The sequence below is a fragment of the Leucopleurus acutus genome, assembly GCF_964270905.1.
Source record: "Leucopleurus acutus genome assembly, chromosome: 3".
Lineage (NCBI taxonomy): Eukaryota > Metazoa > Chordata > Mammalia > Artiodactyla > Delphinidae > Leucopleurus > Leucopleurus acutus.
Genome location: NC_139145.1, coordinates 150,254,449 through 150,281,193, shown reverse-complemented (window position 1 = coordinate 150,281,193; position 26,745 = coordinate 150,254,449). Strand labels below are relative to the sequence as shown.

At 39.2% G+C, this 26,745-nt stretch overlaps 2 protein-coding genes across 5 annotated transcripts in view; one reads left to right on the top strand and one right to left on the bottom strand.

Annotated features, from left to right (window-relative positions):
* The window catches only part of DROSHA (drosha ribonuclease III), a 129,723-nt gene extending 123,430 nt beyond the window's left edge, over positions 1 to 6,293 (bottom strand). For all 4 annotated transcript variants that reach the window (XM_082836166.1, XM_082836167.1, XM_082836169.1 and 1 more), the window contains exons 1-4: positions 6,214 to 6,293; positions 5,008 to 5,134; positions 3,884 to 3,949; positions 2,133 to 2,966 (exon numbers count right to left, since the gene is read on the bottom strand). In XM_082836166.1, the coding sequence (XP_082692292.1) occupies positions 2,133 to 2,966; positions 3,884 to 3,900 (851 nt within the window). In that variant the 5' untranslated portion in view covers positions 3,901 to 3,949; positions 5,008 to 5,134; positions 6,214 to 6,293. The remainder of the gene's footprint in view (positions 1 to 2,132; positions 2,967 to 3,883; positions 3,950 to 5,007; positions 5,135 to 6,213) is intronic.
* Positions 6,294 to 6,599: 306 nt separating this feature from the next.
* Positions 6,600 to 25,184, top strand: LOC309960615 (UPF0489 protein C5orf22; the record flags this gene model as incomplete). The annotated part of the gene is made up of 9 exons (XM_082837511.1): positions 6,600 to 6,680; positions 7,905 to 8,050; positions 10,268 to 10,417; positions 12,606 to 13,035; positions 16,510 to 16,572; positions 16,816 to 16,937; positions 18,945 to 19,011; positions 21,338 to 21,477; positions 24,556 to 25,184. The coding sequence occupies 9 exons, from the start codon at positions 6,600 to 6,602 to the stop codon at positions 24,686 to 24,688; spliced, it is 1,332 nt and encodes a 443-aa protein (XP_082693637.1). The 3' UTR covers positions 24,689 to 25,184.
* Positions 25,185 to 26,745: the final 1,561 nt, after the last annotated feature.

Here is a 26,745-nt window from a genome sequence, read left to right as displayed (position 1 = left end):
AAAAGGATCTTGTAATTATTATTCAACCAGATTTCGGAGCAGGAGAAAAAGAGGGAAAATGAAATTTGAAAAAGGACAGATTCACTTACCCCAAGAAGCAAGGGGAGAAGTAGCCAGAGGACAGACTAAAGAATTTGCATAAACTTAACACAACCTAATGCACAAATTTGTGAACTTTTGTTTTTCTCCAATATACTTCTATAAGTTATACTAGGACTTCAGGTGCCCCATGTTTGTTTCACAGAAGCATTCCATATAAGACAGATGACTGACACGCTACTAAGACCCCAAAAGGAGCTGATTTTAATGTGGCTGTGACACTAAGGCAGCTCCTGGGCAAATATCCCAAATACAACATTATAAAACAACTCCAAAGTAAATAAAGGCCATTTAGAAAGATGAGCTAACTGCCTAAGGTCCTTCATGGTAAAGGGGTTGCCTTTTAGAATAATGGAGATTAAGGGTAATTCTTTTGGCACTTGATTTCACTTACTGATAGACATCCTCAGTTTACAGGACATCTGTGTTTCTTCAAACAAACACATTAACTCCAAGCTTAAGCCTGGATGGAAGAATCCAGGATTTTACAGCAGAGCCCTAAAAACTACAGCACCCCCAAAACGGAAAAAAAAAATGCCACCTAGAATGCTGAAGTTTGCAGCAAAATGTTTCCCCAGAGACAGGTTTATTAATAATCACTTTGTCTGAAGAAAACTATTAACAAATTCTTTCTGATTTAGATTTTCACCATAAAACTGTAAAATAAACCATCACAGGCCTCTGCCAACTAGTCCATCACAGAATTAAGAACAAAACTGACCGGGAACAGTAAGTAAGTCGTGCTGAAAAGACTTTTAAAAGTCTACCAACTCTGTCAGCTTTGGCCCACCAGAATCAGTCACCTCTGAAGGAAACATGTTCCTTCCACCTTCCGCTGGGCATCAGGGAGAAGCAATAGAGCATTTTCCTTCCAAACCTTCCGAGCACTGGTCACTCTCTTCGGGACTGAGAATGACTGCTACCGTTTACTGGCAAAATGTTCAGTCAGAATCAAGCCCCCAGCCATGAGAACAACATGGGAACTGAGAAGCACACTGATTCCATAGAGGCCAAGACCAGCTCTCCACAAACCCAAGTAACGGAGTGACCGCTCTGGGGACCTCAAACTTTTCAGCACAGAAGTTCCACAAGACAATGAAGGTAAACACACCACAGCAGACACAAAGAGCAGCACTGTTACCAGCTTGACAACCGGAAAACCTCAAATCTTCATCAATATAAAGAGTTCACTGAAGGTACGAATAAATATTAGTACAATCGATATCTGTGCATTTTTATTTTTCCATCTAAACCAATGGTTGTTAGATTTTTGGTGTAATAGACTCACACCATCTCCTAAGAATCTGCTGTAAGCAACTGATTAACTTATAGAAAAACATACATACACAAAGAATTTGCATATAATTTCAGAGCACTTCTAGATGCTCATCTATGAGTGTCTGTTGGAAACCTTATTCTCTTGTATATATAGATATTTGGTCTTTTGGAAAAAAAAAAAGAAATGTAATCTGGAATGGAATAGTACGTTTTAAATGCAACTTTCTTTAGTATGAATATGTTTCAATGCAACAAAATCAAATTAAAAGCCATTTTGAAAACTGTAACTTTGATAATGTGTATTATTTCATTTTATAAAGGAACAGAGCAAGAAAGCAATAATATATGATAAACTTCCACTTATCCTAAACATCAGAAAGCAAGTTCTGCTTGTTAACTACTTCGATTCCTGACTGTTAACATACGCAGATCAACAATTCCAAAAGAACTCAAGTGCTGTAACCTGATATGGTGATCACACTGAACGTAATTAAATACAACATCCACACAAACAACTACAAGATCTTTTATTGATCATCATTAAAATGTCAACTGTATTATGCAGAGTAACTGGCTTACATTCATTGAAATGAATCTTACATTCATTGAAATGAATCTATGTTGATAATTTTGGGGCGCTTTTCCTTTTATAAACCGAAGTGCACAGCTGGACCTTTTCGGTTTGGTTGTTGATCAACAAAAATGGCCTGTGCCAGGGCCTCTGCACTTCATTAAAAAACACACATGTGCTTTACCTGCTCCGCTCATAGCTCCTGTGGCGGGACGGTGTCCTCCCCCGGTCATAATCGGATCTGTAGCGGCTGTCCTGCCTTCTCCTGTCAGGACTTCGGCCTCGCTCCCGCCGATCCAGGGAACGATGCCTCTCGCCCCTCCCATGACTGTGATCCCGGCGTCTGTGATCATCATAGTGCTTGAGCCTTTCTGGGGACCTCCTCTCACTGGGAGCCTTTGGGAGTGGGTATGGAGGGAGGTGCCTAAAATGAGGGCTACTGCTATTATTAGCACTGGGTGAGAAGGAACTGAGGTTGTTCTGGAAGCTATTAAAATTGGGAGGTGGGAAACTGTGGTGCGAGTATCCCGGAGGGTACTGGTAATTGACCTGCTGAGGCACTACGGGAGGAGGTGGGGGGTGGGGCATGGATGGAGGGGGCATCATGAAGGGGAAAGTGCCCTGTCCAGGAGGCGCTCCAGGGACTGGGGGGTTATTGGGACAGGGCATCGGAGGCGGCATGGGAGGAAAACAGGGAGGCACGGGAAAGGGGGGCCTCATCTGGTGGCTGGGGAAGGGGGGCCGGATCGGGCAGGGGGGAAGGGGGCCTTGTGCTGATGGAGGCATGGGTGGAGGGAAGGGCACGAAGTCTGGTCGTGGAGGCAGGAAGTTGGGAGCTGGGGCATTGGAGAACGTGGTGGAAGGGGCGCTCGGAGGTTCGTATTGGTATTGCACAGGAGGCTGCTGAGGGTGAAGCAGTCTCAGATTTTGGGGCCTGAAGGCTGGTGCTGAGGGTCTGGATCCATGTCCTCCTCGCCCTCGGGGACACCCTCGTCCTGGGTGGAATGACATTCTATGACTTTGTTGGAGGAAAGAAAAAGATAAAAGAAAAACTCACTATATATACAGGGTTTTACAAACGCCTGACCATCCCTTAGGCCACTGCCATATCCCACCCATCTAATACTGAGTTCTCTGTAATAGCGGAACCTCCTCATGGCCAATAAACTCCTCTTCCCCAGTCTCAGCCACCCAACCCACTGCCATGGTCAGTCCCTGCTCCTTGTCACTCCCTAAAGCTGCTCAACCATGTGCTATGACCTCACCATGTCATCCCGTCCACACACCCCACATCTCTACATCTGCACCATCTTCCCGTCTACACTTTCCTCCCCACTCAGCACAGACTCGCAAATTCAACCTAACGCATCCTAAAAGGAATTCATGATCTTCCCCTTCAAGACACCACCACCTGCTCCTTTTTTAGTGTTTCCTGTCTCAATAGATGAGACCATTTACTGGTCCTCAAGTCATATACCAGGGGTTACCTGACAACTTCTCCCTTATCCCCTCTAGTTAAAAATTTATTTTCAAATGCCTATCATCTCTGCTTCATAAATACTTCTTGAGTGTATCCATTTCACACCATCGTCTCCTGCCTGGCTACTACAATAACACCCTTGCAGGCCTTTCTACAGCCACTGTCACCACCCCAAGGGTTTTGTTAGGTCCCCTGCTCTTACACACTCTGTGCTGCTTCTTGGCAGGTCGTACAATGATTACAGGTCACCAACTCATTACCTCATCCCACCTTTAACGTCTGCCGGCACCTCAGAACTGCCAGGGCCATCAGGGCAGGCAGTGTACATGGCCCACATGGCCCACACACTCCCCCTCTCCTCACATATCTAAACCCTTCCCACCCTCAATGGCCCAGTGCCAGTGTTTGCTTCTCCCTGTTCTCCCAAAACGGCTCATTACTGTCATACCACTCACCAGGTACTGCCTTGCATGGTGACGTATTATCTGGCTATGTCACATCTTCCACAGAGAATATAAGCTCTAGAAGGCAGAAAGAATAAATAGACATAAAAGTGATTCCCAAACTGCTAATGCTAGAAAACATTTCTACAATTATCTTAACACTGATTTTGCATCTTCCAATGCAGTTCACATACTAACAAAATTAAGAGCACGCTGAACTGAATTAAAGTTTACAGCTAACTTTTTAGATATCCTTAATACTTGTCTTGCTGACTCAAAATAATCAGTAGCTTAAAAGACTGGAAACTTAGGCATACTCTATCTCCAATTTGCTAAAAGACTGAGAGAAAAAAATCATTTCTGTTCTCCCACTCCACACTCCAGTTTACTTCACAAAGAGACCAGCGTTCAAATTCAAACTTAATTATAATCTTGTCAACACAACAGTTTCCCTTGATTCTCATTCTCAGCTCTTTCCACTGAAGAATGTTACAAACAGGAACGGCTTTCCAAATACTTAGGCTTCAGCAAAATGTTTAAAAAACCCAAAGCAAAAAGCTTTAATGTAGAAGCATCTTCCTTCTAACTAAAAGTTTTACCAATAGGCTTAAGGTAGATTTTCAAATGGCTCATGAAAATAGTTTCAGATTATTTAGCTGTATCAATCACTGTGCTTAATAAAAAGTAGATACCAAATGATATCTGATTAATGATTATTATTCAGTTCAAGGCCCTCTTGATAGACCTAGGACCTATACAGCCCATCTTGCCACCACAGGCTACTCAGGGCCCAGAGAATTGAGTTCAAACCACACGTTTGGCATTTAAGGCCCTCTGCAATCTCGTCCCAACTTCTTCCAGGCTAATTCTCCATTAACCTCCCCATGAAGTGCCTATCACCCCAGATTTTCCCAGTTGCCTAACATACAAAGTACTATCACCCCGCTTGTTCTTTGCTCCTGCCCTTCTAAAATCCCCTACCCTATGAATTTGCCCGTTGAATTTCTTCTACCCACCAACCAGGCCAAATGCCAACTCTTCTGTGCTGCCTTTCCTGGTTCCCTTCACGAAGTAATCCCATTCCCTCTACACGTCCGTTGCTCTTAGTCTGTACTTAATTCTTTTATAGCACTTACCAGAGACTGCCTCATATTACAGTCACGTGTGCGCATGTCTAACTCCTCCACTAGATTATGAGCTCCTTGATGAAACGGGTTGATTCACAAACATTTCTGTATCCTTCACAGCCCCTGGCAGAGCGTCCTGCACACAGTAGGTGATCAATAAATGTTTACTGTCTCACCAGTGATATACATTTCTGTGTTGCTACTGTACATTTCCCTACTGCATATATCCACAACAGATTGGCATTACCAAAACCAGACAAAAAGCAGGTCTTTTCACTGATTCATGCAACATTTAAGGGGCCTATACATGTGGGGCACTGTCACAGGTCCTAAGCACTCAAAGATGAGTAAGACACAGAGCCCACAGGACTCGTGAAGCCCAGAATCCACATACAAATACAATTTTTAAAAAATAATATAATGCTATAAACACAAGAGGTATGCATAGGGTCCTGGGGAACACAAAGGAATGTACTGAACCTAGAGTTGGGCAACAGTCAGGATCACCAACACTCCTGTACTGTGTGTTCAGACTGCTGTTGAAGACTCGCCATTAGATCCTCATGTGTTTCTAGAGACAGAATATCTGAAAACACTGATTATGAAACTGACCTATTAAAGGCATAGTCAGGCTGTGCTAGGGTGCGACAAAAATCAAAAGTCAAGGAACTCACTGCAACTTGAAAAGTAATTATTTTCTGCGTGTGCCTACTCCTAAGTTGCTGTTTGGAAGCAGGGAAACTGAGGGAGCTGTTTTGCACAGTTAACACGTCCAGGAACATCAGTCTATGTAGAAAACGTTGCAAAGTGTGCCTACATTTCTATTAACACTCTCTTTCTCCCAGCTGAATCCCCAGGCCGGTCTTCTTCGGCTGGCTGATCCGAAATTACGTGTCTCCCTGTTCACATCTCCCGCCAGATCGTGCGCCCCACGAGGTAAGCTTACGGTCTCACTCCCCTCCGAGATCCGGGCGGCCCCAGGGCTGGACCACCGCACGCGCTCCAAAATGAAAGAAAGATCTCATTTTTCACTTCTATTTATTCGCAGGATCCGGGCCTAAAGTCGCTTTTTCGCCCTTCGCTGCAGATCTGAAGAGGGGCTGCCCGATCCTAATTCCCAGGCGCCCCTCGCCCCAGCCCCAGACTCCAGCCCCGTTGAAATCAGGACACTTGGAAACACTCCCTCTTCCAACACCCGCAAGCTGCCCCTTTTACCTGCAAAAGGCTCCCAGGCCGCGAGGTCGCCGTTAGAGTAAATCCAGACTCAAATTGCAGCTGCCAAGACCTTAGCGTCGCCAGCGTCTCCGGAACAGGAAACCGGGAGAATTAAAAAGAGAACCTGCGAAAGTCGGACCACAGGAGGGAAAACTCTTGGGCTCGTCGCAGCGCCTTGTGCGCGGTGATTGGTGCATCAATAAGAGCGATGAACATCTAAGCCAATCGTTCTCGTCGACCCCTCCTGCGCCCGCCCGCTGCCCCCTACATCCTCCAATCCAGAACCACAACCGGGTGAGCGCGCGTTTCCTCTCGGGAGAGGAGGCGGGGTCGCAGCTCAAGCCTCTTTGAGTCCAGCTCACTGGGACGCTGTCCCGAGGGAGAAGATGAGCGAGTTCACTGGAGAGTGCGCGCGGCTCCGGCGCTACCATGAGCTCCCGGTGTGGGTGGTGGAAGACCATCAGGAGGTGAGAGGGCGGCTGCCGGGCCTGGGGCAGAATCGCGCGAGGACCAAGGAGGCGGCGGAGCCTGGCCATCGGAGGCCAGAGAGATAACCAGCGTTAGTTATCCACGCGAGTTGCATTGCTGTGGGGAAGACACCAGAACGGTTAGCTTGGAAGAATAGGCGCTGACGTTTATGGGGCGCTTACTACGAGTCGGGCAACTCCTCTAACACTCGAGGCTCGGGTGGCATCGGGAGTCGAACGCGGGCAGTGTAACTGCACAGCCCCAAGTCCTCAACCTGCGCATTGACGCAGGCTTCCTACTGTCTCCCGGCCTCCCTACACGTTCCTGCTGTGTAGCCGGGAGATTTTTGTTAAGAATGTGGACTGTCACCTGTGAAATGGTGCAAAGTAGCACTCATAGGGCCGTTAGTATTATTGTGTACGTAGTGTGTGCATAAATCTTTTAACAGGGTGCCCCGAGTTTATAGACACTAAGGATATGTTCTGTTTCTGAGGTAGTGCTACTTTGGAATAGCTAAAATGGTGCCCTAATCTAGATTTCTGGAAGCCTACGAGACAGTCCCGTGGTCTAAGACTTTTTTTTCTTTTTTAATAGCATTCATATGCCTTGAGAATGCTCTGGCTATGAAAGAGGAAAAGGGTGATCCCAGATTTGTGGATGAATAAAGTAAAGAGAATAGGAAGGAAGTTGGGTCTCTCAGGACCTAGAGACTCTGTGTATGTGTCTGAGAGAGCAAGCATAGGTTAGGTGGTGCTTTCAAATTCAGTCTTAAACTTAGAACTCTAGAGACCGTAACAAGACAAAGAGCCTTATAGACGACATAGCCCTGCACCACCATCCTGAAGGTGTGGAAAAGACCCAGGTAGCTTGAACACATCTTTAATGCCAGAGAGGGTATTAACCAGCAGTTTTTTCCTGAGTACCAGTCCTGTCTATTTCCCCACATTATCTTTGTGTTTGAGGTGGAAGCAGCATGGTGGTGAGAGATGCCCATTAAAGCCTTTGGAGGTGTAACTTGGAAGTTCTGAGGAAAAAATAAAGCTTGAGATGATTGTCTAAACCATGTGCAATGAACAAATTTAATATTTCCCTACTTTTTAACAACTTGGTGTGCTTCAAATTATGTGCAGTTATGTTTAGCATTGTTTTGCAGTCTGTAATTGAGTGTATGCTCATGAATTCAGTACCAATTCTGAATGTGTGCATGTATGTGTCTTTTACAGGTTCTGCCCTTTATATACCGGGCCATTGGCTCAAAGCATCTTCCTGCAAGTAATATAAGTTTTGTGCATTTTGATTCACATCCAGACCTCCTTATTCCTGTGAATATGCCAGCTGACACTGTATTTGATAAGGAAACACTTTTCGGGTAAAATGTGATTTTTGTTAACCATCTTTTATGCACCTGAAATACAATTTGCAGTAGATGATAAGCAATTAAGAGAACTAGTCTTTGCTAAGCTCATGAGTTTTGCTTTTGTTTGCCTTTTTTATTTTATTGAGAACAAGTATGGACAAACTTTTTCTTAACGAACCAGATAGTAAATATTTTAGGCTTGCTGGCCATATGGTCTCTGTTGCAACTACTTATTTTTGCCTTTGTGGTGTGAAAGCAGCTGTAAACACTACGTAAACAAGTGTCAGTGGCTGTGTTCCGATAAAACTTTATTTGCAAAAACAGGTGGCCCAGCCAATGTTTACCAGCCTCTGCTTTAGAATTAGAATTTTAGAAGTCGGAGACTTTAGAAATTACCTAAGCCAGTTCACTCTTCTTTACCCCTTTAAAAGTCTGGTTACGGAGGCACAAGAAAATGTGTCTTGAACACATAGTTCAATAATTGTATAAGCAATGCATCTTTAATTTGTGTATCCTTTCTTCCAGTATTGAGTCCCTGCAACCTCCCAATTTGTTTCTTTTCAGGTCACAAATCCTATTGACTTTCAGTTATACAGAATCATAGAGGTGGACGTGAAATCGGTAATTTGTAGTCCATTCTTCAGGAAAGACATACCTAGTGTATCTCTAAATAGTGACTTACTGACCTCGCTTTAGTGATATAGTTCCCTGAAATCGTGTCACTGTCTCTTTACTTATGTATTTGTTACAATGTAGCCTACTCGTATAAAATGAAAAGTTACATAGCAGTAATTATCCTGTTGTAATATAAAATTAAAATATAAATGCTTGTGTGAATTAATTTTAGCCTACTGCATTTCTTTTAGTTGACTCTAAAACTAAAACTCAGAGAACTAATTTCTAAAGAAATGTGGTAGCCCTACCATTGTCCTTACTCTCTTTTATATTTAGAGATTTTATATTTTAGAAATTAAAAAGAATTATGAAGCAGGTATGATGACTGTACAGTTAGTCATAGAATAATAGTTTTTAAACTTTTTTAATCTCAGGATTCCTGTACACCCTTAAAAATTCTTGAGTTTTTTTTAATGTGAGTTATATTTATTGATATTTACCATATTTGAAATTAAAACTGAGAAATGTTTAAGATATTAATTCGTTTCAAAATAATAGGACTTTATATGTTAGCATAAGATATTTTTATGGAAAACAAATATATTTTCTTTATTCTTTTTTTTTTTTTTTGCGGTACGTGGGCCTCTCACTGCTCTGGCCTCTCCCATTGTGGAGCACAGGCTCCGGACACGCAGGCTCAGCGGCCATGGCTCACGGGCCCAGCCGCCTCACGGCATGTGGGATCTTCCCGGACCGGGACACGAACCCGTGTTCCCTGCATCGGCAGGCGGACTCTCAACCACTGCGCCACCAGGGAAGCCCACAATGTTTAAATTTTACAGATCTCTTTAATATTTGCCTTTATAGAAGACAGCTGGATTCTCGGATTCTGCATTCAGTCCGTTACCATATGTTGTTTTGGTGGAGGTATATGAAGAGTATTTTCATAGCCTTTTCAGTTAATTGTGAATATTCTTTAATACTATACTAAAACTTGACAAGTGGTCATTTTTTAAAGCTTAGTTGGAATGTAGAATCCAGCAATTCAGGTTCACGTCTGAACAACTGTGGTTTATGAGTCAGTCTTCATTTCAAGAAAAATGGTGTTCAGCTTGCAATTCAATTACAAGTGCTTTTCCTTGAGACAACCGTTGTACTTCCAAATCCGTAACAGAAGTGCTTGCTGTGCACTTCCCATCTTGCCACACAGGTTATTTTAAAACGTATACTCAGGGTCAAAGTTTAATAAAATTATGAAAGACTTTCTCACGTGAAACTGGACGGGGGTGTGGGACATTGGTGCTTGGTAGTGATGAATACAGTGACTACTTGTAGAGTTTGGTGCCTTTGCCTTGATTAATCGTAGGACATCGACCACCATTGCATTGTACTGTCAGTGTAAATGTCAATACAGTGAAAAGGGGGAATAGTGCCTTGGTGTTCTTAGAAAAATTGTTTTGAACTAGTTACACTGAAAAGGTCTCAGGAACCCCTGCAAGGGTCCTTGGACCCCACTTGGAGACCTACTGTCTTAAAATATTGTTCTGAATGAAATTACATTTGGAAAAACCTACTTACTAACAGTTTTCATGCTTCCTCTCTATTTCTTTCCAGAGAATTAAGTATTGAGAATTGGATTATACCTGCAGTTTATGCTGGCCATTTTTCCCATGTAATATGGCTTCATCCCACATGGGCTCAGCAAATCAGAGAGGGCAGACATCATTTTTTAGTAGGCAAAGACACTTCAACCACAACAATCAGGTAATTTCTTTGTATTTATGAGTATGAAAGGGATTGAATACTTCTTCTATCTGATTTTAGGTCCCTGTAATAACTTATAAGTATTTCCACACGAAAATGGGGTCAGATTAGCCCTCAACTCTTCCAAAAAGAGTTCTCGAAACACCAGGAACAAATTTGCAAGCCTCTTGATCTTTTTCACACATCATTTGTATTTTGTTGCTAGTCAAGTTGGTTTTTGAATAACATGATCTTCCTCCTCTGGAAACCTGGTTCCATTGATGACTAACTCCATTAAATCATTGAAGTACCTTATAGACTTATATATTTAATGATAACATTTTATTATTTCCTTCCAATGTAACTTTTGTCTGCTGTATTTAACAATTTGCAATGAAAAAGCAAAATTATCTCACTTTGGTCTTTTTATAAATTCAGTGGCTGAAAAGTAGATTTGGGGTTTTAATTTTATTAATATGGTGAGCTCTAGATAATTACCTAATCTAAATTAAATAGCAGCATTCTCTGACTTGAGTTACATATGCAATTATTTTTGGTGTATAAGCTATTTAACCAATGTTTTATGTAGCTTGTGATACTGTAATATCTTTAGAAGTATCAGAATGTTCTTAGCTTTCTAAATTCTCTTGTTATGGGATGAATGTTTTAAGCAGTGGAATCATGACTTTCTAGAACCTGAAGGATAGTGGGATGAAATGGTAATACATTGAAAATGAAATACAGTCTATCTCACTGAAAATGATACTTTTTATTTCTGATTTATCCTTAATGATACAATTAACTTTCCTTGTATGTTCTTATCAATTGGACAAGTAACTTTTCTGTGTATACATAAAAATTGTATTTATTGAGGATGTAAGAACAAATTAAATAGGGCTCCACATACAAATATTATACATAATACTGGTTTATATGAAAGAGTGGTAGGGTTTTTATTAAGTACTTTGGTGAGTAGGCCTAATTTAACCTGTAACAGGTTTCTGCAAAATCAAATTAATTTTGAGCAATCTGAAACAGACATTTGATACTCAATGTGTAATGACAATATTAGGAAGATTTTTATTATCTCATGATTTTAGTTAATCCTGCAAATAAAAATTTATGGAAAAGACACATATAGGTATGCAGTCTGAGATGTATGTATGTGTTTGTACAGATGTGAACAAAGTAAAATGTTCCTTATTAAAGAATAATACAGATTTAGATTGGAGGATACAGCCTTTGTCTTTCTTAGGATGGTACAGTTTTTAATAATCTTGGACATTAGTTTTATTGTCATTAATCTTTTCTTAGAAAATTGAATCTTTTTAAACTTAAGGCTGTATATGCTAGAGGAGGGTGGGTGGGAAATAAATGTTAACCATTATTTTAATTGGGTAGATCCTACCTCTGGAAGAAGCATTTGGTTTTGCTGTTCAAAGTACTTACCAAGGCATAATATAGTTGAAAAGCTAAGAACATGCTGATATGTCTAAAATCAGAAATCTACAACTTGTGAAATGCATTCTGTACATGCACAAGATTTTTTTAAGTTGCTTTTCATATTAAAATATTATAGTTATATAAAATTTAATGAAGCTTTGAAATATGTCAGAGGGAGTTTCTATTATTTTAAATTATTTCCAGATATAATTTTTCTCTTCAGTGATTTTTTTGGGTAAAGATCCAGCTGGTATGAGAGAGATCCAAAGCACTGGCTAAACAGGGCCATTTATTTCTTTCTCATGTTAGAGTTGACCACACACAGTCCAGGGCCAATGTGACAGCCCTACAGTTTGGAGAACGCCAGTGTCTTCTGTCTTGTTGCTCCCCCGTCTCTAGAGTATCGCCTTTGTCCTCAGAGTCCAAGTGGGGCTTGCCACCACCTTGTTCACATGCCAGTCGATGGGGAGGGGAGGGCGAGGCTCTGTACACTTCTCTTCCACTCACGGCTTTTGACCAGAATTTAGTCAAATGGCCACACCTAGCTGCAAGATAGACTGTGAAATATGGTCTTTACTTTGGGCTGTTGTGTGCCCAGCTAAAAATTTGGGGAACCCTATTTCCATAGAAGAACAGGAAATACAAATATTAGAGACAGCTCTCCAGTTTTCGTCAAATATGTCCTTTCTTGTATTTCTGAAATTCTATATGAAATGTCAGCTAATTTGTCCTTTCGTCTTTAAAATATTTTTTTCCTCTGATCCAGGGTTACAAGTACAGATCATTACTTTCTAAGTGATGGTCTTTATGTAACTGAAGACCAGCTAGAGAACCAAAAACCTTTACAATTGGATGTAATTATGGTGAAACCTTATAAACTCTGTAACAATCAAGAAGAAAATGACACAGTGTCTTCTGCTAAGAAGCCAAAGCTAGCACTGGAGGACGCAGAGAACACTGCCTCTACTAATGGTGAATCTTGTTCAGAAGGACTGGAAGATGACTCAGTGACACAGAGAAGAGACCAAACTTGTCTACAACCATCATGTTCATGTTCTTCTGAAAGCCAAGAATGCCACACTTCAGTCAGCACTGGAGAAATCCTGAAAATTTTGGAGAAAGGGGATGCATTTGTTTTAGATATTGACTTAGATTTTTTTTCAGTCAAGAATCCCTTCAAAGAAATGTTCACTCAGGTAAATGGGGTATTTTTTTTTTTTTGATGTAGACCATTTCTGAAGTCTTTATTGAATTTGTTACAGTATTGCTTCTATTTTATGTTTTGGTTTTTTGACCACGAGGCATGCGGGATCTTAGCTCCCCCACCAGGGATTGAAACCCTCGCCCCCTGCATTGGAAGGCAAAGTCCCAACTACTGGACCACCAGGGAAGTCCCAAATGTGGTATTTTTAAAACGTGGCTCTGGAGAATTGTATGAAATTTCTGTAGATCAGGGATCAGGAAACTTTTGGCAGACAGGCGGATAGTAATCACTTTGTGGGGGACCCCATGTGGTCTCTGTCACATATTCTTTGTTGTTTTTATACCCTTTAAAATTGTCAATACTATTCAATTTTTTTATACCCACTGGAGGGATATACAAAAACAGATTGTAGGCCATAGGTTGCTAATCCCTGCTCTAGATAGTGTTATTTTGCATTTATTAATTGGGGTAGTGTGTACACGGGTGGTTGAAAAAAATAAAATCATATACAGTTGCCCCATGAACAACATGGAGGTTGGGGCACCAGCCCTCCGCACAGTCAAAAATGTGCGTATAACTTTGTACTGGGCCCTTGGTATCCACAGTTCCACATCTGAAGATTGACCCAGCCGTGTATCGTGTAGAACTGTAGTATATATTCACTGAAAAACGCCACATATGGACCCATGCAGTTCAAACCCATGATGTTTAAGGGTCAGCTGTGGTACAAAAAGGTGTGTACGTTAAAAAGTGTATATGTCACTCTCTTACTCCTTCTCCATTCCCCCAGTTTCTTAGAAACAAATACCATGGCTAGTTTCTTGGTATATCTTTCCAGAGATATTCTATGTATATACAATCCCATGTGACAGATTTTTCACTGAACATTGAGGTGCCTGATTACACATGTATGATTTGTAGCTAATGATTCAGTCCTGTGATCCTTCAGGTACCTCATGAGATCTTAAATGAAAATCACCAGACACTATTAGTATGCACAGATCTGAGGTAGAACTATGTGTGCCTTTAAGAAACTGGTAAATTCATGATCCAAGTGAGCATTCCCAGGTGCATTTTATGAGCACATATAACTGCTTAGCTTAACATTTGGGAGGTTGTTCCAGATTGGTTCTTTTGGGGATTCAAATTAACTGTCTTCTTTCTACCTAAGTTCAGTATTTGATTCATGACAATGATGTTGCACTTTACACTCCTTGTTCTGTGTGCATATCGGAAGCTATTGTGATTTATCTAAATTATCAAAGATCTTTAATAGGTACTGATTAAAAATAGGTAAAATTGGAGAATGTACAGTTGACCCTTGAACAACACAGAGGTTAGGGGTGCCGATTCCCTGTGTAGTCAAAAATCCAGGTATAACTTTTGACTCCTCCAAAATTTACTAATAGCCTGCTGTTGACCGGAAGCCTTACTGATAATGTAAACAGTAAATTAACACATACTTGGTATGTTATATGTATTATATACTGTATTCTTATAATAAAGTAAGCTAGAGAAAAGAAAATGTTGAGGACATCATAAGGAAAATACATTGACAGTACTGTACTGTATTTATCAATACCATAAGTTTATATCATGTTAATAAGATGAACCTACATCAGTATTGTCTCTTATGATACAAAACACTGTTATACGTATTACTAGCACTAGATATCAAAAATGAAAAGATAATGTGACAAAGTCATATTTATTTACAGTTATAACGATTCATGCATTGATAATGAGGAAGCAGCAATGTGATTGCTTTACAGTAGCCTAGTGTAATTTGACATGATTGCTTCACGGTAGCCTAGCCTCTATGCTAATGAATGAATCGTTATAAAAATTTTATGACATACAGTATTACAGTCATATTCATAGTACAGTATTGGAAACATTGTTATATTTTTTTAAAAACCACTTATGTGATAAGATGATATGCAGTTTCTCCAATTAGGAGAGAGAGGGGCATACTGTACAGTAATGTAATTCTTTGAAAGCAAAGTTGTAAAACAGTAGGAAAACTAACCCATTATTAATTTTATAGTAATATCATTCATCTTGTGTCTATGTAAGGATAGGTTAGTATCTATGTACATTTTATGCATTCTTGACATACTTGTTCTTAATTTTTTCAGTATTTCTAGGCTATACAGTTGGTCTGCAAATTTTTTCAAATTGTTGCAGATCTCCAAAAACATTTCCAATATACAGAAAAATATCCATGTATAAGTGGACTTGTGTAGTTCAAACCCATGTTGTTCAAGGGTCAACTGTAGTGCAATCTGGATCAAGAATGGGGGAACTAGAGTGCTCTCCCAGCTTGCAGTAAGGGGGAAAAATTGCCCTCTGCTTCTTTCCTGCTATTGTATATGAACTAGTGACTATAACTACCAGCATTCAGAATTATGAAATGACCTTAGAAATATTTAGAAAACATGAGAATGGGCATACCTGGAAGCTAAAAAACCTGACTTTATGAATTTATCCTACAAATATACTCACCAAATACTTGTAATGGGAATTTCTAAAAGGTTACATAAGAAACTTAATGACAGTTATTCCTTTTCCTGTGCTATAAGGAAACTTGAGAAAGTGGGGATATTGTTTCCTTTATATCCTTTGGTTCTGTAGAACTTTTTGAAAAGAGCATGTATTATACCTTATAGTTTAATAGCTATTTTTTAAAAAAACATGTTCAGAAGTCAGAAAGAGTTAAGTTCTGTTTGTTACTTCTGCTTATTAGCTGTATGATCTTGGGAAAATTACTTAACCTTTCAGACCCACAGTTTCTTCAAGTATAAAATCAAAATAATAATCATACCCAGCTCACAGGATTGTTATGATGAGGATAGTGCACCGCTTTGTGCTTAAGGAATTTTAGGTCTTATGTGTAACCCCTTCCTGACAATGCTCCTAAATAGGATTATTGGGGCCAGATATACCTACCTATAGTGGGGCTGCCTGGCTGTGCTGAATAAGGGGAGACATTCTCCTGCAAAATCCTTCCATTGCATCTGCCTCCAGGATTGCCTTTGTACTCCAGAGCTCTCTTCTGTGGCTAGGGAAAGAGCTGCAAAGTGAACTTGGAGAGTTTTGTTATTGTTGTTACTAAGATATGTATATTTCCCATAAGTAGCGAAAATCTGTTCAGATCCTAGGATGTATCCATTTATAGAGTAGAATATTATTAGAAATATTTTCATCTCATTACCTGTTAGCCATTAAGTCTTCTTCCATAGCTAATTTTTACACATTCTTGTCATGCCCAGATGGATAGAGTTACCCTAAAGAAGTGGTAATATTTACAATGAAATATGAATTATACATATTCCCTGATTTTCCCTGACTAACCTGTAAATGATTATCTAAGATGTTCTTGTATCAGAGCCATTTTTTATTTAAAGCATATCATTGAAAAATTAATCTTTTTTCTAGTATATGGAGTTTTTGTTTTGTTTTCCAGGAGGAGTACAAAATCTTAAAAGAGCTGTACCAATTTAAAAAGCCTGGTACCAACCTGACAGAGGTATCATCCATTTGTTTCTTTTGTGTTTGTCTATTTATCACATATCTAATAATAGCTTACATGGTGTTGGAGTACTCGCACACAACTGTCCAAAATCTTGGTGTGTGTTTCTTGGGGAAGCCCATGGTTAGTACTTGAAAAATTATGTTTTAACTAATTGAATCAAATTCTCATTGTAATGGGATTTCGCTTGTTTTTTTGAAAGAGTAACTATATAATCTCGGCTTTTCAATGTGTTTAAAGGAAGATTTGGTAGATTGTGTTGATACTCGAATTCATCAATTAGAAGATTTAGAAGCTGCTTTTGCCGATTTGTGTGATGGTGATGATGAAGAAACTGTACAGAAATGGGCTTCATATCCTAGGTAAGACCCTCAATTTTTTTTTTTCTCCAACTCTACTGTATTTAATCCTACATATATTGCTAAATTTGCTAGATAAATTGCTTTTGAAAAATTAGTATCTTCTTGGGACTTCCCTGGTGGCACAGTGGTTAAGACTGTGCGCTCCCAATGCAGGGAACCCGGGTTCGATCCCTGGTCAGGGAACTAGATCCGACATGCATGCCGCAACCAAGAGTTTGCATGCCACAACTAAGGAGTCGGCAAGCGGCAACTAAGGAACCTGCCTGCCGCAACTAAGACCTGGTGCAACCAAATAAATATTTTTTTTTAAAATTAGTATTTTCTTTTGCTATGTGTATTACCTATTTAAAATATTCAGTGCAATTTTCACTTAAAAATAAAATGTTCAGAAACATCCCTGAAATATAAGTATCGTAAAACTTTATTGTCACTAAGGAAAGCAGTGGTATGGAAGAATAAACCATAGTAGTATTAATCATATCAGTAAATACTGATCAGGCACTTTTTTCCTCTTCAGTATAGGGCGCTAGATCTAAAAATGATTCCCTCCTTTTTGAAATTATGATGGAAGATGGAGATATAGAAATAAGTCACAGGACATGATTCTTCCCAGAAATGTTGAAGAGTACCTACTATATTGTGATTTTGTGAAGTCTTAAGCCAAGTTTAAAATTAAATGAAACAAAACAAACAAAATAGCCTGACAACTTTAGAATCCTGAATCTAGCCACCTTCCACTGAAATCCACCTGCCTACTGAGCACACTTAGCTCTTCACCACCTGCAGGCAGTTCTGTCACAGCCTTGAAGAAACAACAAGGCTACAACAGTGGTGAGTTTAAACTGTGACTGGAATTGGAGGAAAAAAAGGATAGCACAAAGGAAAAGTGAGTCAGACAACAAGAAACGTCTCCCCAAACTTACCATGCCCCTAAAGGGTCAGACCCTCAGCATGAAGGAGTCTTCACTATTCCTAAGGAAATAGAAGAGGTGGGTGAGTAGGGTCCAGAAGCCCAGAAAGTGTCGTTAATAGAAAGGGAGAAGTAATAGGGTAAGTGGGTAGACAGGCCTCCATGCCTTCCTTTTGTCTTTATTTTTTTCCCTCCCAGCAGATAAGTGGGTATTGGTAGAGGTGGCATTAAAATACTAGAAACACTAATTAATCAGGGCTTCCAAAGAGTTCCATCTATATTAAATAACTTAAAAGCACCATTGTTATTATATCAGACATTATAAAACTTTTCCAGTTATAATTGTATGTGTCAATAAATATGTCCTTAATTTTTTTTTTTTTAACTTTTGGGAAACTATCTTTTCTCATCACAGGGTGCTAAAGGCACTTAGTTTTCTTGCTGATCAAAATAATTTTTAAAGTCACAGTAGAACTTCCATTTTTAAAGAAGAGGAAAACGTCAGTTTCTTGAGTGCTAATTTTTAATCTTTAACACGATCTGTAATCTTTTAAGTAAGAAGACAGCAGGGAGGGGCTTCCCTGGTGGTGCGGTGGTTAAGAATCCACCTGCCAATGCAGGGGACGTTGGTTCGTTCCCTGGTATGGGAAAATCCCTCATGCGGCAGAGCAACTAAGCCTGTGCACCACAACTGCTGACCCTGCGCTCCAGAGCCTGCGAGCCACAAGTACTGAGCCCGCGTGCCACAACTACTGAAGCCCGTGCATCTAGAGCCCGTGCTCCGTAACAAGAGAAGCCACAGCAATGAGAAGCTCGTGCACCGAAACAAAGAGTAGCGCCCGCTCGCCGCAACTAGAGAGAGGCTGTGCACAGCAACAAAGACCCAATGCAGCCAAAAATAAATTAATTAAATAAATTTTTAAAAAAAGAACAGAAAACAGCAGGGAACCTTTGTTTCTTAATATTTTAAGATGATATTTGAACAACTTTAATTTCCCAAGAATCATATGAAACGTATTGTTAATGGTAAATTTCATTTGCTACTATAATTTTAGTTCAGGTGATGTGATGTTTAATTGAGGGGTGCTTTTTTCCAGAATGGAATCACTAGTTCCACTGATACAAAGTTTGAAAAAACGGATGGAAGCGCCGGACTATGAAATGGTAAATACTTACATTGAAGTATAAAATGACCCTTTAAGAAAGGCATTTTTCTGGCTAGAAAAATGTGCTCTTTGTTAAAGTGATTCACTTTTATTTGTGTTCCTGGAAAGTGTGAGTGGATTTTAAAAAAAAAGAAGAAGAAGTGAAAGAAATACATACTTTTTAGAAGCCAGAACACTAGAAAAGTTTTCCAGGAAAAACACACTTTTGCCAATTTTATGTATGAAGCAAAAGTACTGTGGATTTATTAACTTTGCCTATGGTCAGATCTCTCCTTGCCAGAGAAAAGATTTCTTTTAGGAAAGAAAATTTCTACATTTGCTCATTCTTTGTTGGTTCATTTTTATACTCCCTTCCCCCTTCTTTCTTTCCTCTCTCTCTGAAAACTTCTGATTGTAAAAACCAAATAGAAGGACAATAGAAGCCATTGTGGCCAGCACATCTTAACTGTATTAGCTGTATAAGTTTGTTTGCCAACAGCAATCTGAATGCTGTGTCAAAAGAAGATGCCTTTAATGATAATTTCTTTTATTTTTATATCATTTTGTAGTATTTAAGAATAAATTTTCCCATTTGAAGTTCAGGTACCTTTTCTCAAATTTTGTGCCAGAGCTGAGACCTCCAGGTCTTCTGCTTCTTTTACTTCTGGTGTTTATTTTACTTTAATAAATTGTGGTTTTGCTGTAGTGTTTTATTTTTTTGTGGAATATAATCAAACCACTTTATTTGAACTGAAGTTTATGTATTTATTTAATGCTAACTTTATAAGAATAAAACATACCAGCAAAAGAATATTTTGGTTAAATCAGAGATAACTCAAGACTCACCCTTTTTTTAACGGCAATTATTAAGAATGATAGAAGACATTTAGGGTTTAAAACTCCTTTGAGCTCACGTGATATTATTGAATGTGTCTTCATGCAGGTCTACTTTAGTCATCACATGGCATCTGAACTTTCTGGTGGTGGAGGGGGTGCGGTTTTGTACATCGTTTGTTGAGAAAAAGGATGGCATAGGCTTGGTAGCAGATTATGTAATCAAATATAATGTGCCCATAGCTGCAGGGTTAGAACACTAGGTGTTTTGATCATTTTAGTAAAGAACATGCAGGGTCTCTGTTTTTAGTGCATTGACTGATGATTGCCAGTTAAATCTTTGATGTGTATCCAGAGCCTCCAGTAATACAGTAGATTAGTGTTTGTTTCCATACTTTGCACTTACATACCCCAGGCAAAGCTACAATATGTTTGAATTCCAGTTTTCAGAACTTTAATGCAGAGGCTGCAAAATGTCAGCCTGTGGGCCATTTCTAGCTCTTAGGCACGTTTAGTGCTAAGACTGGAACACCAGTCATTTATATTTACAACACATGTATAAGATATCAGTATATATGGTTATACATGAAGCATACACAAGAAACTCAAAACAGTAGGTTCAGTAAGGTAGGAGGAAGTCTTCCCCTTGTATCGTCTTGAAGCTTTAAATGTAGTACTCATTACATGTATTTAAAAAGTAAATAGGGGGCTTCCCTGGTGGCGCAGTGGTTGAGAGTCCGCCTGCCGATGCGGGGGACACGGGTTCGTGCCCCGGTCCGGGAAGATCCCACATGCCGCGGAGCGGCTGGGTCCGTGAGCCATGGCCACTGAGCCTGCGCGTCCGGAGCCTGTGCTCCGCAACGGGAGAGGCCCACATACCGCGAAAAAGAAAAAAAAAAAAAAAAAGTAAATAGGGACTTCCCTGGTGCCACAGTGGTTGGGAGCCCGCCTACCAATGCAGGGGACGTGGGTTCGAGCCCTGGTCCGGGAGGATCGCTCATGCCGCGGAGCAACTAGGCCCATGCGCCACAACTGTGCTCTAGAGCCCGTGAGCCACACCGAAGACTCAATGCAGCCAAAAATAAAGTAATTAATTTTTTTAAAATCTGTTAAAAATAAGTAAATAAAAAATAAAATAATTTGTTGAAAGAAAAGTAAGGTGAGAATACTATGTACCAATTTATATATATTAGCTTTTAGAGTCCAGGTGAAATGGACAATTTGCTAGAAAATGTAAATTATCAAAATAGACTGAAGTAAAGACAAACTGAATGAATCCACAATTATAAAATAAAGAATTATTCCTAGAAAAGGCATCAGGCCCAAACTGGTGTACAGACCAGTTCTTCCAAAACTTCGAAGTATAAATAACTGCTATGGCATGGAAACTATTAAGCAAGAAACAATCCTAATCCACAAAAATATTAAAAATTTGTCAGCAAGGCCATAAATGGTTAAAGAATCTTCTGAAAACAACATTACCTTGTAATTTTTAATTGTCTTATTTTCAGGTTCACCAGGCTGGTCTAACCTGTGATTATTCAGAACTTCCTCACCATGTCAGCACAGAACAAGAAATTGAATATCTTATTCAATCTGTGTATTACGTTCTAAAAAATTTGCCAAAACCTACTGTAGTGACAATTGCAAGGTAAGTGTGGTAGCTTGAATAATGGCTCACCAAATATGTCCACAACCTTATCTCCAGAGCCTGTGAATATGTTGCTTTATATGCCGGAAGGGACTTTGCATATCTGGTTCACTCAAGGAGCTTGAAATTGAGGAGATTATCCTGGATTATCCGGGTGAGCCCAGTGTAATCACAGGGGTTATTATAAGAGAAAGGCAAGGAAGGTCAGAATCAGAGAGATTGGAAGATGCTAGACTGCTGGCTTTGAAGATGGAGGATGGGGCTTTGAGCTAAGGAATTCATGCAACCTCTAGAAGCCAGGAAGACAAGGAAACAGATTCTTCCCTAGAGCCTAGAGAAGAATTACAGCCCTGACAGCACCTTTATTTTAGGACTTCTGATCTCCAACACAACTGTAAGGTAATAAATTTGTTTTGCTTTAAGTCACTAAGTTTGTAGTAATTTGTTACAACGGCAGTGGGAAATTAATTCATCTCCGTAGATGAATCTAATGGTTACTAATGCAGTAGTCCTTACCTGCTAATTTTTTTACCTACTCAGCTCGAAATTCAGGTGTTATATTTTCTCTTTCCTATTAGTGATGGTTGGCAAACAACATACAACTCCTGTTAATCTTGTCTTTGAAGTTGGTGATGTTATTCAGTTGAACATAAGAATTCCCATTTCTGTGTCCTACAGATGAATATTTAGCTGCTACCACGTTTTAAATTTGAATGTACTAATGTGCTGAATAGTTACAACAATTTAATAAAAATTTCTTTTCTATGTTAATCTTTGGACTCATTTTGTATGTAACTGAGTTTCTAAAATAAGTACTTTAAATGGCAAATAATATTACATATTTAATGAGAAATATTTATGAGAATTCTTTTACCATCCTGAATGAAATTCATAGATAATCTAATCTATATACACATAATTTAAATATATTTAGGTAGCATTTATAATATATAGATGATATCATTGTCTTAATCCATTCAGGCTGCAATAACAAAAATATCTTAGACTGGGTGGCTTATAAACAACGGGAATTTAATTCTCAAAGACCTGTAGGCTGGAAAGTCCAAGATGAAGGCCACCAGCAGATTCAGTGTCTGGTGAGGACCTGCTTCCTGGTTCATAGAGAGCCATCTTCTCCCTGTAACCTCACATAAAATGAAGGGGTGAAGATGCTCTCTAGGACCTCTTTAATAAAGGCATTAATCTCATTCATGAGGACTCCATCCTCATGACCCAATCACCTTCCAAAGACCTCCACCTCCAGATATAATCACATTGGGAATTAGGTTTCAACGTAGTAATTTTGGGGCACACAACATTTAGTTTATAGCAGTAACCTACCTATACACATAATTTAAATATATATTCATATATCCACACACCAAAAAAATCATAACATAAAGGAGAAATGAAAGTAATTGATAATAGAGTAATATATATTAAGATGCCACACCAAACTGGCATCTTTACAAAGAGTCACTAAATGCAATTGTTAAAAATGCCAACAGATCCAGTGCGTCATATTGCCCAAATACCATGAACAGCACTGCCATGGCAACATGGTTAGTCTAGTCACAAGAACCTCTTGGTAAAGTTCTGAACTTAAAGTCCAATCTTCCCTCAATTCACAGAGTATTTGCAGTCCTGGAAATTTTAGTTTAATCCATTTTCAAAAATACTTTGTTCATATGTAGAAGAGTATTAAATTCTAGGCTCAAAAAATTAAAAACAGGTTTTTCACTTATATAAGTGCTCCGTGGACCTTGGAGACTGTACAGGACACAGGACAATTCATATTCACATTGCAGGACTATCCTGCATATTGCAAGCACTCAAGCAGCCCTGACCTCTTCCCTGGTCCCCTAGTTGTCATTGTGACAATCAAAACTGTACCTGCAGATTTCCAAAACTCCCCTTGTGGGTAGCTCCCATTAAGAGCTACTCTAATACTGTTTTAAAGAAGCCAGAAATCTTTGTGAAAGCATTGAAATGCCCCTTATTTTTTAAGGCTAATAAATCAAACTTTTACATATCCTGCTTTCTTAAAGTAGACATTTATCCATATGTGTATGTTAGACAGTATTTAATAATTTAAAATTGTTTACATCAAGCCTCAAAAATAACCTAATCACCATAGAATGAAATGAGCTCATCTGAAGTCTTACAGATTGTTTCTTTAGGTCGAAAATACTTGTGATAAGGAGTAAGCTAGATAACGAATTCCATTTCCTTCCTTCTATAAAGATTTCTATGCCATTTTCCAATCCAGTGGGATTGCCAAAGGATTTCCTCACCCCGGTTCAGAACCAGGAGACATTTCAGATAAAATCATTTCAGATACTAATCCCACTAAAATTATCAGCGACATTGTTACTGGCTGGTGCCACTCAAATTACAGTTGGCGATTCTAGAAAGACCCAAAATGCAGATTCCTGCCCCATCGCACTTTACTCTCTTCTCTTAATACTACCTAGGAGACTAATCCCAGCACCAGCACATCCGCACCTTTCATTTTGGATGATCTTGTATGCTTGTGTGGTTAGCAGATTGGTTATAGAAGCAGAACCCTTTTATCGGTTGGAACGCCTCTACTGTCATAATTTCTAGCCTGAGTGTACACATAATAAAAGAATGTGAAACATGATGCCCAGTCACTAATATAATTAGCCCCACTGTTCCCAAGCAACATCTCCCTTTCAGGGAAAACAACAGTCTAGTATTAAGCACTGAGGCTTTGAAGACATGCTGTATGGTTCTGAATCCCATCACCAACACTTACTAGTATGTGGCCTGTGCAGGTTAATCTTTCTCTGTTTCAGACTCCTTTAAAGGGATGGTAAATGTACCTATTTCATAGAGTTGCTGAGAAGATTAAAGAACATAATTCATGTAACGCGCCTGACATAGAGTAAACGTTTAGTAGCTTTCAACAGTTATTATACCAAAATTCAACACAGCTTCTTCATTTCTAATTTACATTGAAGTCAACACATGCAGGCTTTTCCTCACTTCACAGTATGATCTCATCCTATTTATGTGTATTTTTCTTTTCCTTTCTCTTTCTCTGCTTGGTTCCAGGTCAAGTCTGGATGATTACTGTCCTTCTGAGCAAGTTGACACCATTCAAGAAAAAGTCATCAGTGTGCTACGCTCCCTCTATGGGACTCTAGACGTTCACCTGGTGTATTCAGCAGAGTCCACTTCATCTTGAAACATCACAACGCTAGGCTCCTATTAACATCTTGATGTAGTAACAGGGTTTTCATTAACTTGTTTGCAAATGAATCTTCCAGAGAACACTTTGTTTTAATATTAACTTTCATTTAAAATCTTGCAGGTATTTTGAATCTCCGAACAGGTATCACCAGTTGTTGAATGATGGCAGGGTTTTTTTGGCATCAAGTCTACCCGCAGTTGATGGAACTGATGCTCATCTTTCTTCCTGTCCATCACTGTCATCTTCACTTTTGTGAGGGTTTTTTTCCTCTTTTCCCCTCTTCCCCTTAGGTTGGTTGGACTGTATGAGATTTATTCATTTATTCATTCACTCACCCAACTGACATTTTTTGAGCACATTCATGTGCCAGACATAATTAAGTGCTGGTTATATGGTAACAAACAGAATAGACAAGGCCCCTGCCCTCTTGGTGGACAGCTGAGAAGCAAATTATGGATTGTGAGACATGTTATGAAGGAAAGGAAAACCACAGACATGTCTTAGGCATGCTCTTAGTACTCAGGGCACCCTGGCCTTACAGGAAGGTAACATTCTCAGAAGCTACTAGCAAAATAATGATAATAATAAAAAAACTTGCCAGTCCATGAAAATGTTCTAGGAAGTCTACCTTTCCAAGACTTAGGATTGTGGCCCAACTCTTACGAAATGCTCTCAGCATTGTTGGTATTGAGGGGGTCTATTTGAGTAAATTCAACCAAACAAAAAGTAACTTTTCTTTGCTAATCAGAAAAATCCTCCAGGATTTTTTGTTCCTCCAGATGGTCAGAATGGGTGTCAATTACCATTATATCTATAGTTCCTAAGTGCCACTTTATTGGCAGTCTGGATTGATAATTTTTTCAAATAAACCAGCTTTTTCTGTAAATAGTAGGGGAAAGAAGTTAAGTCCTTAATTCTGATCTACCATAAATACCCAAGGACGTAACTGCCTTCCACCAGTCTCTCCATGAGTAAGAGACCGTACCTAAGTCACTCTTGATCATGGAACTTTTCGTTTACTTAATTTGCCAAAGTCTTCCTCTCTTCAGTATTCCTCGTGTTCAGTAATCATTTTTAGCCACCTCCTTGGTTTCCTTTCCTTTAAAAGGTCAGGTGGCATTTAAAGAAAAAAAAAAATACATCAATCCTCATTCCTAATACAGCAGTCGTTTTCATTTTTGCATGTAGCTTTTAAGCCTTGACCACAGGGGTACAGTTGCATGTAGCTAAAATTATAGTGTGTTACCTAACTTGATGGCTAATACCCAAGGTCACATTGCCATTGCCACTCAGTAGGTGGCACCAGATCCTATTTTTCCAATGATTCTATTTTCTAGCAAACTTTTCTTGTCATTAAGTTGATCTCCCAATGCTAATAAGTGTAAATGCTTATTTCTGTTGTGAAAAGCAAAGCAAACTGATTCAGCTTTCCATTTTTGATAGAACATTATGTGCCAAAAAGCTTTATTTCCCTGTAAAATCAGAATGCAAAATAGTGCTATTGTTTATTTTTTAATTTTGAAAAAATTTATTAGAGTTCTGTAAATGATGTTACTTTTATAAGTAAGTTATTTTATCAGCTAAAGTAAATAAAAAGGTGTGTTTTGAGGTTTTAAAGATTTAAAACCAAACTGTAGCACTAATTAATTGTGTATGATCTTGGTGTGTTCATAGCCTTGGTAAGTCTGGTTTAGTAGTCATTTATTACGATTCCCATGAACTCTGATGAGATTCATCATTGTTTTAACTCAGGTAGAATAAAAGGGCATCAATTTCCTTTTTAGGAACATTCAGATCATTTGGTTCTCATGCTCTGTAATTCTCATTGAAGAATAAAATTCAGTCCCTACTTGTTGACCATAACCAACTTAGTGAATTATATCGCTGCACATTTCAAATAGGAAGATACTTAGTTTATCAAGACATCCTTCATTTGTGTTCTAAGTGCCAATGAGGAATACCACAGTACAATGCCTTGGATTATTTACAAGTATCACTAAAGCATGGGATTTTGAGCAGCTTTTTTGAAAAATGTGAATTAAATATAAGAT